At 30.8% G+C, this 14,747-nt stretch overlaps 1 protein-coding gene and 2 long non-coding RNA genes across 6 annotated transcripts in view; 1 reads left to right on the plus strand and 2 right to left on the minus strand.

Annotated features, from left to right (window-relative positions):
• Positions 1-288: 288 nt before the first annotated feature.
• On the minus strand, positions 289-6,558 carry LOC134690864 (uncharacterized). Its single transcript, XR_010102043.1, has 3 exons — positions 5,650-6,558; positions 4,194-4,270; positions 289-1,551 (listed from the first exon to the last, which is right to left on the minus strand). It is a non-coding gene; the product is annotated as an uncharacterized LOC134690864 (long non-coding RNA).
• A 1,327-nt stretch (positions 6,559-7,885) lies between these two features.
• LOC134690865 (scoloptoxin SSD14-like) overlaps positions 7,886-14,747 on the plus strand; it is a 40,311-nt gene continuing 33,449 nt past the window's right edge. For all 4 annotated transcript variants that reach the window (XM_063550986.1, XM_063550988.1, XM_063550990.1 and 1 more), the window contains exon 1: positions 7,886-8,009. In XM_063550986.1, the coding sequence (XP_063407056.1) occupies positions 7,964-8,009 (46 nt within the window). In that variant the 5' untranslated portion in view covers positions 7,886-7,963. The remainder of the gene's footprint in view (positions 8,010-14,747) is intronic.
• Positions 10,385-12,239, minus strand: LOC134689597 (uncharacterized). Its single transcript, XR_010101876.1, has 3 exons — positions 12,128-12,239; positions 11,127-11,207; positions 10,385-10,784 (listed from the first exon to the last, which is right to left on the minus strand). It is a non-coding gene; the product is annotated as an uncharacterized LOC134689597 (long non-coding RNA).

Consider the following 14,747-nt stretch of genomic DNA (forward strand, 5'->3'; position numbering starts at 1 on the left):
CAAGCATTCAAAATTAAATACTTGAATTATACAGATTGTATTATGCAAAATATGTAATTCAAATAGAAAATTCAAAGTGAAATGGATTTTTGTGTCACAAACAATAGGAAGCATCAGGCTTAAAAAAGGGGGGAGCTGCCAAAGACAAAATGTTTTTTTGGTATTTTTTTTATTCCAAATTCCTTCAGTACACTTGTCCTTATTACTTTAAAGAGTAAAATCCTTTCATTTCTTCCTAGTAATCCTATTTTGGTTATTGCAGCTTGCTAATTACTTTTTTCTTAAAGTTTTATTCTGGTTACTCAAAAATGATATGAAATTTAATATCAAGTTCATCATATTGAAAAATCTTAAGTATTGACATTCAGAATATGTGTTCTACAGGTAAACAAAGATAAGACAGTTGCAACCTTTTACTTGCATGCTGGTAACAATATAAGTCATTTTGATCATGAGTACCTGAGACAGTGATGATAAAATCTGAATTTCTATTGTACAAAGGGAGATAATCCAATAAAAATGTTGTTTTTTTAAAACCTTAAAATTGCATGTACATATTTATTTAAACTAACATACGCTTCATCAATTTAATAAAATACAAATATATCTCTATTAGGTTATCTGGTGAGAAAGTTAATATTGCAGTTGAGCATATACTATTCGTTTGCTTTTGTTGTAGTACTTTCTTAAATTCTCCTCGAAAAATGTCTAAATTCCTTTTAGCATTGATATATTTATAAATATTTCAATCTGTGTTTAAATGATCAGAAATGTTATTTTATTTATACCATTAGTATTATATTTAACAATCAATGTAGATGATACAATAACACAAAATGATGCTTAAATGCAAGAATAAGATTACTATAAACATACATAAAAGTTAATTCAAATTGACTTAGCAGCACAAGACAATTGTTGCATTAGGTATGGAATTTAGGGACGTATTAAATTATTTCCATAATATCTGATAAAGATTTACATACATGTAACTACATGAACTACGAAAGCTAATTTACTAATAATTCAATCAATAAAACTAGTTAGTCAATCTAAGTAACAATTTCTGACAAATGAAAATATTATAATGTTTATCAAATGGCCAAGTACAACCGTAAACTTCTTGATTGTCTTCAATATTGATGACCTTTTAATGCAGAAGTAATTTTTAGACTTCTTCTTTGCTGATGAGAAAGCCATTCTAATGGTGAGACAGTGAGAACACTCTAAGTCCTTGCAAATGTCTCTCTCTTCTCATTTGTGTTGCAACTGTGTGTTGACTTGGTTGTTGGTAAGACTTCGGCGAGATTCACATTGCTGTTTATTTCTTTTTTTCAAAGCATATCCATGAGTTCCATTTCAATTTATTTTTATTTGAGCTTGCAATTTTTTAACACCAACAGGAAAAATCAAAGACAGATCAGAGCCTTATTCAAGTATCCGTAATATTATCTAAGTTTTTCTTCATCATAAACATGTTTATCAACAAAAATGTGTCCCAGCAATCAGTCTTGTTTCATGAACTCCAGTTATTTTTGGATCACCAAATATCTGTAAAAAATAATAAGAAAACAATTGTTATCCATTAAATGATTGAAATTTCCTAAAAAAGAAATTAATTATTAACTTGGTCTTAGTGTAAATGTGTTTCGATTATCACAACTCTGACATTCCAGTACATAGAATAAGAAATAAAGTAAACTAGCTAAAAATGGACCTAAATTTGATTTTTTTCTTATTCCAAGCTGCAGCAAACTTAATTTTAATGAAGTTAAATTTGCAGATTTCATCTTGTATTTAATTAATGACATTATGACAACACAAAAATAGGGAGATGAGTATTGATTACAAATGAGACAAATATCCACAAAAGGTCAAATGAAATGAATGTAAGTCCCCTGTACAACCTTCAACAATGAGTTTGTGGTGTTTGGGGGGGGGGGGGGGGGCTAGTATAGACACTACATTCACTACATTCAAACTTGATCTACATGATACAGTTCAAAATTTGATTGTGGTAAAAGAACTTATGATTTTGAAATTGGACTTGTGCCAATATCCAAATTCTAAAGTCGAAAAGACATGATTAGATTTTTCATATCAAAGAACCCCATATATTCCATTTTTAGTGAATTTAGACAAAGTTTAAGTTAGGACCCCAATTTGAATCAACTTTAAAAACTGAGCCCAAATTATAAATCCAAACATGCTAAATGCATGATAACATTTAGCATAGAAAAAAACCCACCTTACATGTAAATAATATTATAATTAACTAACAAAGGTTTTTTTGCCCCTTTGATCTTTTTTTTCAATTTGGAAACAAATATTAAAAATCTAAACATATTTATAAAAAGCTTTTAACCCAAAAAAAGTACTTTTAAACAATGGTGCACACGCTGAAATGTCTCGCCTTCTTTACTAATCATTGCTATTATGTTGATAGATCTAAATACAAAGCTTTATTACAACTGTAACTTAAACTCATCATTAACCAAAGAAAACGAAACATTGATCAATGAACCATGAAAATGAGGTCAAGGTCAGATGAACCATGCCAGGCAGACATGTACAGCTAACATTTCTTCAATATAACAAATACAGTTGACGTATTGCTTATAAATTAAAAAAAACAGACAAAAACACTTAACACTTAGCAATGGACCATGAAAATGAGGTCAAATAAAACCTGCGTAATCGACATATAGATCATAAAATATTTCCATATACCAAATACAGTTGACTAATGCATAAAGTATTAGCCAAAATAGACCATAACTCAAAAACTTAACTTTGACCACTGAATCATAAAAATGAGATCAAGGTCAGATGACACCTGTCAGCTAGACATGTACACCTTACAATCATTCCATACAACAAATATAGAAGACCTATTGCATATAGTATAAGAAAAACAGACCAAAACACAAAAACTTAACTATAACCACTGAACCATGAAAATGAGGTCAAGGTCAGATGACACCTGCCAGTTGGACATGTACACCTTACAGTCCTTCTATACACCGAATATACTAGCCCTATTGCTTATAGTATCTGAGATATGGACTTGACCACCAAAACTTAACCTTGTTCACTGACCATGAAATGAGGTTGAGGTCAAGTGAAAACTGTATGATGGGCATGAGTACCTTGCAAGGTACGCACATACCAAATAAAGCTTTTAAGACATGCCCGAAATTAGAAAAATACGACTACAATGCACTGTTTAATTTTGCATAATATCAAAGAACACCAATTATTTCATTGTTTTATCAAATCAAGTTTAACTTTATTTAGATTTAAACATATCTTATTTGCTCAAAGCAAAAAAGCATCAGACACAAGTAAAACATACTTAAAGTTTAACTTTGGACGCTTTTGACCCTATAGCTGATATGGAGCATTTAAAAACAAGCCAAAACATTTGAAATTTGTAAAACAATAAGCATTGAAAACAAATATATAATTAATTTTACAGCTAAATTCCAAAGGCATGTAAATCTAAGACTTTGGTTAGCTCGCATGGTTTGTTTGTATGAACAATTACAATTGGCATACCGTCTAATCAAATTTAAAAGTACTCTACAAGAAGATATCAACATTAATTACAAAGCTTGAATTAATATATATACAACGGAGCAAGCAAACCTTCCAAAGTTTTACTCTACATGCAGTAGGAAAATAGCTGTAATAATGCTTAAAGTGCTTTTTCAAAAATGAAAAATACAAATGTAGTCTTCAGGTTTACAATATACAAATGTATGCATGTATACTATAAATGGGGATCTGTCAAGCTGACAAGAACCTATATATATATATATATATATTTTTCTAGGTTTAATTCTAATAAAGAAAACAATTTCAATACATGTATGATGAGTAATGAAAATTTTATTGTGTAAATTGTACTGATATGGCCCTTAATTGATCATAAAATAAGAATTTGAGTGTTCTGTGTGTTTTTTTTACTTTTTGTTTACCAGATTCAACTTTTAAAATTGAAGGGTTAATCTAATTTCTGAACATTTATCATGTTTTTACAATAATAAATGTAACTGGTAAATTTCCAATTTCTATATATGATTATATTTCACAAATAATGCCACAACACAGGTCTTATTTGCTGTCTATTTAGAAGTCTCTTGTTATGACTTGTTTGATTCATTTTTTTATCAATTATATCATATATTTACCTATAAGATCTCCTATCATACATGTATCTGCTTTCATTTTTATATTTTTTTTGTGCTTTTCCATCTTCAACATTAACCTGTGGATAAGAAATAAAATATTGTATATTTGTGCATTTGCATGATCAGTTCAGTGAGTTACATCTACATGTACATTGTAAATTGAGTTGGCTTTATAAAATAATGCATTGGATCATTGAAAAAAAAAGTTTTGTAGATATGATAATTAATCTGTGTAAATGTCATAAATGCTACGATATCAATCACACCATCAAGTAATTCATTTCTTCAGTACTGTCATTTTGAATTTGTTTTATCTGAGTAATCTGTAATGTTATAATCTCATGTTGCCCGTTCTGTGCCCTTTAATTTGGATTAGTTTGTAAGCATATTCAATTCTGATTCTATTTTATTAACTGATAGAAGTAAATACATGTACATGTACAAGTTCTTTTCCCATGTTTATAACTGTGATACATGACCTTCACTTCGGAAATATAAAGAAAAAGATTCACAGTAACAAATATTTAGAGAGAAAAAAAACAAGCTCATAGTCTGTAAAACATGTTTTTGAGTTTGAGAACCATACATGTATATTGAATCAATCTAGTTGCATTGTACAATGTAGTATCGGTAAAGGAATGAATAAAGACAGGAAATTCACAACTCTTCCGGAGCTATTTTGTGACTTTAACAGTGTTTTATCAAAACCTTACAAAAATCTTTAGGTAAGGGATAAAAATAATGGTAGGTAAGGGTAGTGCGGTTAACACACATACTTTTTAGTTGGCCTAAATGTACAGTAGTTTTCGTCATGTTCGTTATGTTTATGTACATAAATTTGTACGTGTTTCTTGTTATTCCTTTTTAAACCATTGGTTTTCCTGTTCAAAGGGTTTTACACTAGTAATTGTGGGGTCCTTTATCCTTTTCATAGCTTGTTGTTCCGTGTGAGGCAAGGCTCTGTGTTGAAGGCCGTACATTGACCTATAATGGTTTACTTTTATAAATTGTTATCTGGATGAATACATGTAGGCACTCATACCACATCTTCCTATATCTATCTACTGAATGTTTAATGTTTCAATGGGTTATATTTAAAAATAGGGATTTGAAGCAACCATTAATTTTGAATTAGGAGAAAAAAACCTGAGTCAACGGACTCTTATTGACAATTTGGAAAACAAACTCAGGACGAACTTTGCAATCGAATATATCTTTTATCATGATTATTATAAATTTCAGAAGAATTCTAAATCATTATAAATGTATGTCAATGAAAAATAAATCAGTGTTTGCTTCCTGAAAATTATGTAAATACACCCCCCTTTTTCTCCCAAAGACAAATGGTCAATGCTCTTCTTCCTATATTTATGAGTTGATGTGATGTTTCTAAAGTAGGTCTTTTTATGGTGTCAAATTGCTTTTTCTAACCAAAAGAAATAAATAACAAACTTACCAGAACCAAATGAAACTGAACGTTTTGCCTACGAATTTCCGTTGCTAGATTTGCAAGGGTCATGAAAGGATGACAGCAACTCATTTTGTCTTCTTGTCCACTGCAATCCAACTCCTGTCCATGTTTGCAGCATATGCATTTAACATTATGTTATGTGAGTCTGAAACCTAGACATGATTATCAGATAGTGAGTCTAGCCTCATGTCATGTCTAGACTATCTGATCAGGATCAGACTTTTAATATCCCAATGGCAGTTGGAATGTCTTGGCCACATGGTTTACTATGTTTTTGTTACACTCTTTCAATGAAATAAGTTTTTGGCTACACCATATTCATCAAAAATACCATTATTTTCTATCCTTTTGCACATTTGTTGATTTCCCTCCTTCTGTTATTGACAATAAATCTGACTTATATTGTGAAGAGTTTTACAAAGGGAGATAATTTTAGGTATATTTTTCAGTTTTTCATCATTTATTTAAATAAGCTTATATCAATTTGCAACGAAAATCCCGTTAAGGAATAGTAGCTTGTAGTGAACCATAACGTTTAACAAAATATTGTTTCAATTTGAGCGACTTTTGAGGTTTTATGGACATTTTCAGTACAGGCTGGATTCAAATTCTAGAAAAACACATTTATGTCAATAAAAATAAAAACAAAAATAAAGGTTGAAATAAGATCAAAATTACAGTTTGTTTTAGTAGAAAGTCTGAATTTTAAGGTAAAACTGTTTTTTTTGTCATATAATACTTTGAACTATTCAATAAAAAAAAAAAAAAAAGGTCCATTTTCAACAACATTTTTTAGCAAATTTGGTACTTTAATAGAATTGCCCTGTATTCACATATTTTGAGATAAATTGTCAATTTTTATACATAGAACTATTAGATGTACTTAATACTTTACTAGGAACCCAAAATCAGCTGCAAACTCCACAACCCCTTTCATAATTTTTTTTTGATTTTGCATGGTTTTCTCGTAGACATCCATTTAAAGCTTGAAAGACTCCAACAACAGGTCTGTAGACAAATTCAGGGATTGCCAAACAGAACAGCAAACGCCGCCACATATGTTATGCTTGGGGTGGAGCCAATACAGTCAACTATCGATCGTCTTGTCCTTACTTTTTTCGGAGGCATTATTCAGGATAGTGCTAGCATCGAATTTATGATCATAGAAAGGCAACTATGCATGTCACCACCAAACAGTAACAACTTTATAAATAGATTAAAAGAAATTTTGGATAAATATGGCCTACCAAAGGCACAAGAAATAATGAACAATAAACCAACAAAAGAGATTTGGAAAAGGACTGTAAAAAAGGCAATAAACATGCATTGGGAAAAACAGTGGTTAGTAGAGAAAGAAAATAAAACCACTATGCAATATCTTGAAATAAATCAACAGCCTATTGGAAAGCCTCATCAAATCTGGCAGCTAGTACCAAATACAACTATCGAAGTGAAAAAAGCCGAAATTAAAGCAAGGTTAATCACAAGAACTTACACATTACAATCAGACAGAGAAAAATTCACAAGAGGTCGAGAAAGTGACAAGTGCCTGCTATGTGAAACTAGCCGTGAAGATACCCACCACTTTCTGATAACATGTTCTGCATTAAAGATAGAGAGAGATAAACATTTGTCGGTTCTTAAATCCTACATGAAGAACAACACACCAGTTGGAACATTCAACAGAGTAGAGGAACAAGGATTGCTTGTACTATTTATTCTTAATCCATCAGCAACAAAGTTTAAAGAACTATTCAAACTGAAGAAATCAATCTATAAAGATATTGAAGCTATTACAAGAACATTATGTTACAGTCTTCATATAAAACGAACTTTATTAAATCAGACCAAGGCTTGATTGGATTGCAAATTTATCAAATATACAAGAGCATTATGCTTAACATCAGAATGAAAATTTAAAGTGAAAGACATTGTATATATTGAGAATGTGTCGTTAGTAATCAGGGCATAAAACTTGTGTATAGAGTGATGACTTTTATATATGGGTAATGGTGCTACTAACAGGTCCCTATAAATATTCATATACATGTAAATATTCATATTCTTATCCTTCGGGAGTGCTCCTTAGATAGGAGGAACATACCAGTAACAGTAACAGTAAGCCTTACAAAATAACAAAATATTGGTACTTTTCACGTGCTATTGATCTGAAACTTTGAAATGGTAATTAGTCTCATTATACAATTCCGGAAGTATTCATCCATAACAAGGGAAATAACTCACCATCTCCTGTCGAAAAGAAAATAAGCTTAAAAAATATATTTTTACGGCTTAATTAATGGAATTATCAAAAGATTTTGATGGAAATGCATTTACAGTTGACGGTACTCTTCTTTTTTCTTTAAGATACATCAAAATATGGTCCAAAGACATTGAACATTGAGAGGCAAACACATTATTGAAAAAAATAGACGGATAAATCTAGATATATATCCCCTGAGACTACTATAACACAGAGATTGGTCACTCTCGATTTCCCTATTAAACCGGCTACACTCAAAAAAGCTAGCTGCGTTAATTTAACGTAGTTTCGTATTTTACCGTTAGCAGACGACATGTAATTGTTCAATTAAAAATTAATAATACAAAGCAAAATATTATTTTCAATGCTGTCATTATTATTCCTATTATTATATGAATATTATTATGATTATCCTACTTTAATAATTATTATATTATAATAGTTTATAATAATAAATGTATTTTAATAGTTTTTCATAATAAACCTGTTTTAAAAGTTTTTAAAATAAGCTATGCGACTATGATTGAGAATGGATTGTTAATTCTCATAAATCCGACAAACGAAGTTGTTGAAACAGGTCCCGTTTATTTTATCCAATCAAGGAATCATATAAACAATCCCCCGATCAAATATACAAATGTTTTACCTGTTTTACCTACCTGTAAAAACAGGTGCATGTGTGAATTGGCTGGGATATAGTTTTGATACACGTATACACGTGCTAACTAAAAATGGAATTCAGATATATAAATCTCATTATCGATACTATTTAATATTTTTTTTTTAATTTTCATGAATGATCGAAAAAAAATGGAAAAAGGCTTCTGTTTTTGTTTTTCCAAATAAAGGTTAATTACGGCTGAAGATTACGGCCATATTGTATGTCATGTATCGGAGTTAATTATTTGATTGTTTCATAATGGGTTTCTATTACATATACACCTGTCTCGGAGACATAATGTCACAGTGTGTATATTCGGCTTGAATTATCCGATGGTCAGGTAAATCACAACCTGTTAAAATGAGTTTTATTTGACACCTGGTACACACGAAGTAGTTACACCACAGGTTTTCACACTCCTTCCGAAAATATTATTTACAAATTGTAGAATTAAATAATAAATATTGTTTGACAAATATCGTTCGACTTTGTCTTATAATATTTATAATTTGTATAGATCATTAAAAAATGATTACTTTCTGGGTTCATTATTAATTTGGCTTGTATTGGGTTGATTTTTTATGATTGTCTGTAAATTGTTTTCTAATTGTGTTTTTCGAAATACTATGAGCTTGCATTCAGTTGTTTTTATGATTGTCGGTAAATTTATGGTTTCTCCTTTTCACGGATTGTGTATTTAGTTAGGACTTACACTCAATGATCATTTAATAGAAAATTGCAATACAAGTCTCACTTTTGACCTCGAATATAAAGGGATTAACCATATTGTAAGCGTAATGTACATGTTTCCCTTCTTTTTTTTTACTTTTAGACTAGAAAAATCTCCTTTTAATTTTGAAACAGACATGGACCTGTGTGAATAGTGAAACAACATTTTGACTTGATTGTTAGTTAAAACCCTTTTTTACTTTATACAAACTGCACGAAAAGGTGTCTTCCTTTGTTGTTGATCAGGCTGATTTAATTGATGCTTGCTTAACGTCCAGTGGCAAATATTTCATTTTTGTTGTTGATCAGGTTGATTTAATTGATGGTTGCTAAACGTCCAGTGGCAAATATTTCATTTTTTTATTACATATTGATTTGCGAGTGTATGACATTCATTTTTTTCTGTACAGTATATGCAATATAATGTCTAACTCTCCACAAGAAACCAAATGATACAGACATCAACATTTTAAGGTGACCAAAAGGCTCTAAGCAATGCGTAAAATTCATATTGCACTGTCAACTATACAAGGTCTATTTAAGAAAAAGGTTTAACACATCAACAAACAAGAAAACTCACCGTCTTATTTATGAACAAAATAATAAGAAAAAAATCCAAATATGATGTATACAGCAACACACCAGTGAATTACAGGCTCCTTACTTTTGGAAAGCACATACATAATAAAGGCATGATAATAGATTTAACCATAATCACAAGCCGTACAATTTTATGATCTTGTTTGTTGTCTTTTCCCAACAGTAATCATATTAATAAAACCTATAAACCAATAAATGTGGTGTGGCGTTAGAATAACCAAATTACATCTGTAAAAAGACACCTACATACATCCCAGTATTCTAAAATGAAAAGGACCAGTCAGACTGAGAATCAGAACTTGTACATGTATTAATGTATACAATATATATAAAATATCACTACACATTATTCCATCCTTCTTCAATAACTAAACCAAAATGAGAGAGAACAAAAACAATTCCAGGTATAAATAATATTTTTATTATCAAACATTTATTCATAATGTTACTGTCAATGATAACTGAGAGTTTTGTGATAATTTCCCTGCAACTGATCTGGGTTATGCAAATTTCGGTATCTGTACAGCTAAGGATATATACATGTATCAGCGATGATAACTTGTAATAAATTGCATACAGTGAAAGGGAGATGGCAAGATTCTTCATCTTTATTGTGCGTCTCATTCACTGCAAATATCTCAATTTCTTGTGCAATCAGTTGCTCTGTGCCTTTCACTGGTGCTAGAAAAAGAAACAGCATGACAATCAAATTTAAGCGTTCATATTTTTTCATTCTCTTTCCATCTTCAGTGTGATTTACTGGAACAGATGTCTCCTCCATACTGGTACCAACAGCTGTTCATTGTCGAGGATTACTCTCTTTTTAACTCCATTTGTTAATTTCTACATTTTTTCCTCTTTGGCATTCTAAATTTAAAAAAAAAGATAGATTTGAATAGACTATTTGTCTTACTTGTAAACTTTACCTCCTACATGTATGCCATCTGAGACTACTATAACACATTTGTCAGAGAAAACACCACAGACAGCAGGCATTAAATTTTGGAACCACAAGTGCTTCAGACATAACCACCTTAGAGATGGGGTTCACCTAAATGACAAAGGGAATGAAGCATTTTTCTTCAGCATTAGACATGCAATGAACTCAGTGACCTATGTATAAAGTAATGGATCTTACAGTAAACCTTATTCATTGGTATTCAAAGTCAAAAAATATTTAAATGTTATCATGTTGAAAAATAAACTTACCAATTTTATGCTTTGGTTCTTTTTTCTGATGGCTGTTCTTTTTCGGTCGTCCCAAACGGGATTTCTTTCGGAGAGGCATTTCTACAATAAATAAAATTATAATCAGTAACATTGAAAACTTACTTATGCTTCTAGACTATAAACATGATAAATGAATACTCAGAATAGGGTCTGCAACTTTACTTAAACAAACTAATAGCCATGGTAAATTGATGGATTTGTTTAAAATGTGGACAAACTTACCTTTTTCAAATTTTTCATTTGGGAGTCTTCATCATGATATGGGACCCCCCCCCCCCACACCACACACACACACACACACAAAAGGGGTAAATAGCAGTATGCTGGTATATCAAATTATGACAAAGTAAACATTAGTAGAAAGAAGAAATACAAGGGAATGTTTTAATGCCATTTGGGAAAACAAATTATTCAAATGAATTATACCCTAGCACAACAGAAATTGACATTTTTCATTTGGGAGTCTTCATCATGGGGACCCCCCCCCACACACAAAAAGGGGTAAATAGCAGTATGCTGGTATATCAAATTATGACAAAGTAAACATTAGTAGAAAGAAGAAATACAAGGGAATGTTTTAATGCCATTTGGGAAAACAAATTATTCAACTGAATTATACCCTAGCACAACAGAAATTGACTCAAAATTTACATCGGCCATTTTGAAAACCTTCATGTGGTAAATCTCCCCACAAAAAGGGATAAATAGCAGTTTGCTGGTATATCAAATTATGACAAAGTATACATCAGTGTAAAGAAAAAATATGAAAGAAAGTTTTAATACTATCTAGAAAGCCAACTGTTCTTCTGAATTTAACCTATTTACAAAATAACTCGAGTCGGTCTAACGAACTGAAAAGTCAAACGCGGTAAATTTTCAAGGTTTCATTTGTAAGTTTACGCTTATAAATTCACTAATCAAGGCTATTGTGAACATAATCAAACAATAATTAACATTTTTAATCTTATTATTATACTTACTGATACATAAAACGCCTTAATAAGCCACATAAGTTATTATTTTTCACCATGCTTGTAAACAATGGCTGATAGTCCTTCTTGTCTAATCAGTTCGAATGCGCGCGCATCCGTGGACATCGTGAAAATACGATTTGACTGGCCAGTACAGAGAGTGACCAATCTCTGTGTTATAGTAGTCTCAGATATCCCAGAGGAACCAGTAATGACGCACCTAAGGTTGTGTTTGTCTCTGCATTTAATCAACCATTTAAAAGAAGTAGAAAAACGGAATGGAATAAAAGATTGATTACTTGTTTATATATTTCAATCATTAAACAGTAGATATTTGAAATATTAAAAGCAATAAAAATCATGTTTGCTAAGATTACAAATGGACTGTCAAAAAATGTTGGGTACCAGTAATGACGCACTGTAAACAAACCAGTAAAAAACACTTGCTCGTACCTGATAATCAAAAAATTGCTTCAATCTGGATTCTTTTAAGTTAACACTGTTCAACAAATTCTATTTTATTTACAACTTTTGAAATTTTCATACACTATTATGATCATGGGGCAAATAGAACAAAAATTTTTAATTATTTTTTTTTCTTTCAATTTTAATATAAAATTGTATAAAATTTATGAAACTGATATATGTATTCCATATATTTGAAAATAAAAAGTAATTGCATTCATAAAACAACAATGACAATAATACATATATCAATGTTTACCTCATACATTGAATGAAAAAAAAATGATAAACCGTAGAAAATTATATAAGCGACAACCATTTGTTCTACTGTGATTCCCGCTGAAATGTAAAACCATGTCACATGACAGTCATGTGATTTCAAAAACACAAAATGGGGAAGCATGTGGTTACATATTTTTATTGGCCAATGTGGATGTAGGACTGATAATCATCCAGGGAAGGGTAGAATGTTTTTGGCCTTAATAAAATGGCGGAATTTGCATCATCTTTAATATTTCAAGTAATAAAAACATTTCTGGGCAGAGTTTTAGGCATCTTTGTTGTAGTCAGATGACCTTCACCAACATGTTATGTACGGTAAATGTTGATGACGTCAAAGCTTTTGTTTAGAAATATAAAACCGAAAACTAAATCGGTGCGTCATTTCTGGTCCGCGTCAAAACAGGTACCAAGACGATATGTCAGACACACACATTATTTGTGCACCTTGTTGTGGAAGCTCAATTAAAGATTGTAACAGCCGGCAAATTATCATTTCTGAAAGATTACCATGACAACTAAATTTAGATCTCGATCATTACATTTAAAGTCATTTAAGCAATTAAGGCTTCTTTTACACTACCCTAGGGTCCTCTAAGACTACACATTTTTCTTTCTTTATATACTGTGCAGGGATCCTCTGGAGCATTTTTGCAAAATCTGACTATTTATAGTGAAAATCCAAGTCGTGACAGATGGTCCGAGAACACAATTAATTCGTAGTGCATTTCTTTTAGAACATAAATGAAAATTAAAAAAATCCCACCTGCGCTTTCTCAAAGAAACTTTTACAGTGTGTTGTACTACTTTTGGGACAAATTATATCAAATTTATAGAAAATTTCATCGCCTCTAACTCAAAATATGGACAAATTTATGTTTAGGGCGTCTTGAAAATCTTTTGACAGCTTCCGAAGTGCTCATTTTCAACCTTTTTCAGCTGGACCAAATCACTACTTTCCTTTAAAATTCTGGACCCAAATTTGTTTACAGTGTAATTTCATCCCCCTACTTGCAATTTGAGGCATTGAACATGGAGAAATAGATTTGGAAGCGGTATGAAAATTAATGGCAAGTAACCCACTGTCAACACTAGGGACTATATTTGTGAACAACGAAAATCAAGGGACGACAATGGTGGTCTCGGACCTAATAGGGTAGAAAGAGTTGACAAATCTTAAAAAAACTTGGTATGAACAAAGCCTAATGTATTATAACACTGCTTACAAAGTTTCATGACAATAGGATGTATATTATAGACATTAAGTTAAGTTCTATACTCATCTTTGCGTGTAAAATTTTGACGTTAAAATTGAAAAATTTCAACTATCAACATTTGGGGCTTTTAAAATTTAAATATTGCAAAAAAATACTTTTTAAATGCCTTAATATATAACTTATCATGTACTTAAAGCAATAGATTATTAATTTGATTTATCAGACTTGGCATAATTATTCAAAAGTCAAATTTATATGAGCCTGCGCCTAAAAATTTAGGTTTTTCAATGAAGGGGGTCCTTACATGAAGAAGTAATATTTTCCAGCAATTTTAAATTTGTGAAGCTTTTGGTTATAAATAATCCTTACATATGTATTTGAAGTACTTTAAATGGAAAGAAGAGTTACAAATAACATATCATATTAGTTTAAAAGGGTCTTAGGCCAAGTAAGACTGGAAAAAATTTAGGGTCAATTTAGGCCATGCCACATATTTACATTAAAAAATGCATATTGAGGCTATAAGAAATAAAAATGTGTGTCTTTTTTATCATTTCTATACTCATGTGACATGATACAACAAATCTGAGCACAAAAAGACTCTTGCAATTAACTTTTCTTACAAGCAGTATGGGCTGAAACAAAGATTTTTGCCTTTTTAGGGAAAA

The sequence above is a fragment of the Mytilus trossulus genome, chromosome 11 (assembly GCF_036588685.1).
Source record: "Mytilus trossulus isolate FHL-02 chromosome 11, PNRI_Mtr1.1.1.hap1, whole genome shotgun sequence".
In the NCBI taxonomy this organism is placed as follows: Eukaryota; Metazoa; Mollusca; class Bivalvia; order Mytilida; family Mytilidae; genus Mytilus; species Mytilus trossulus.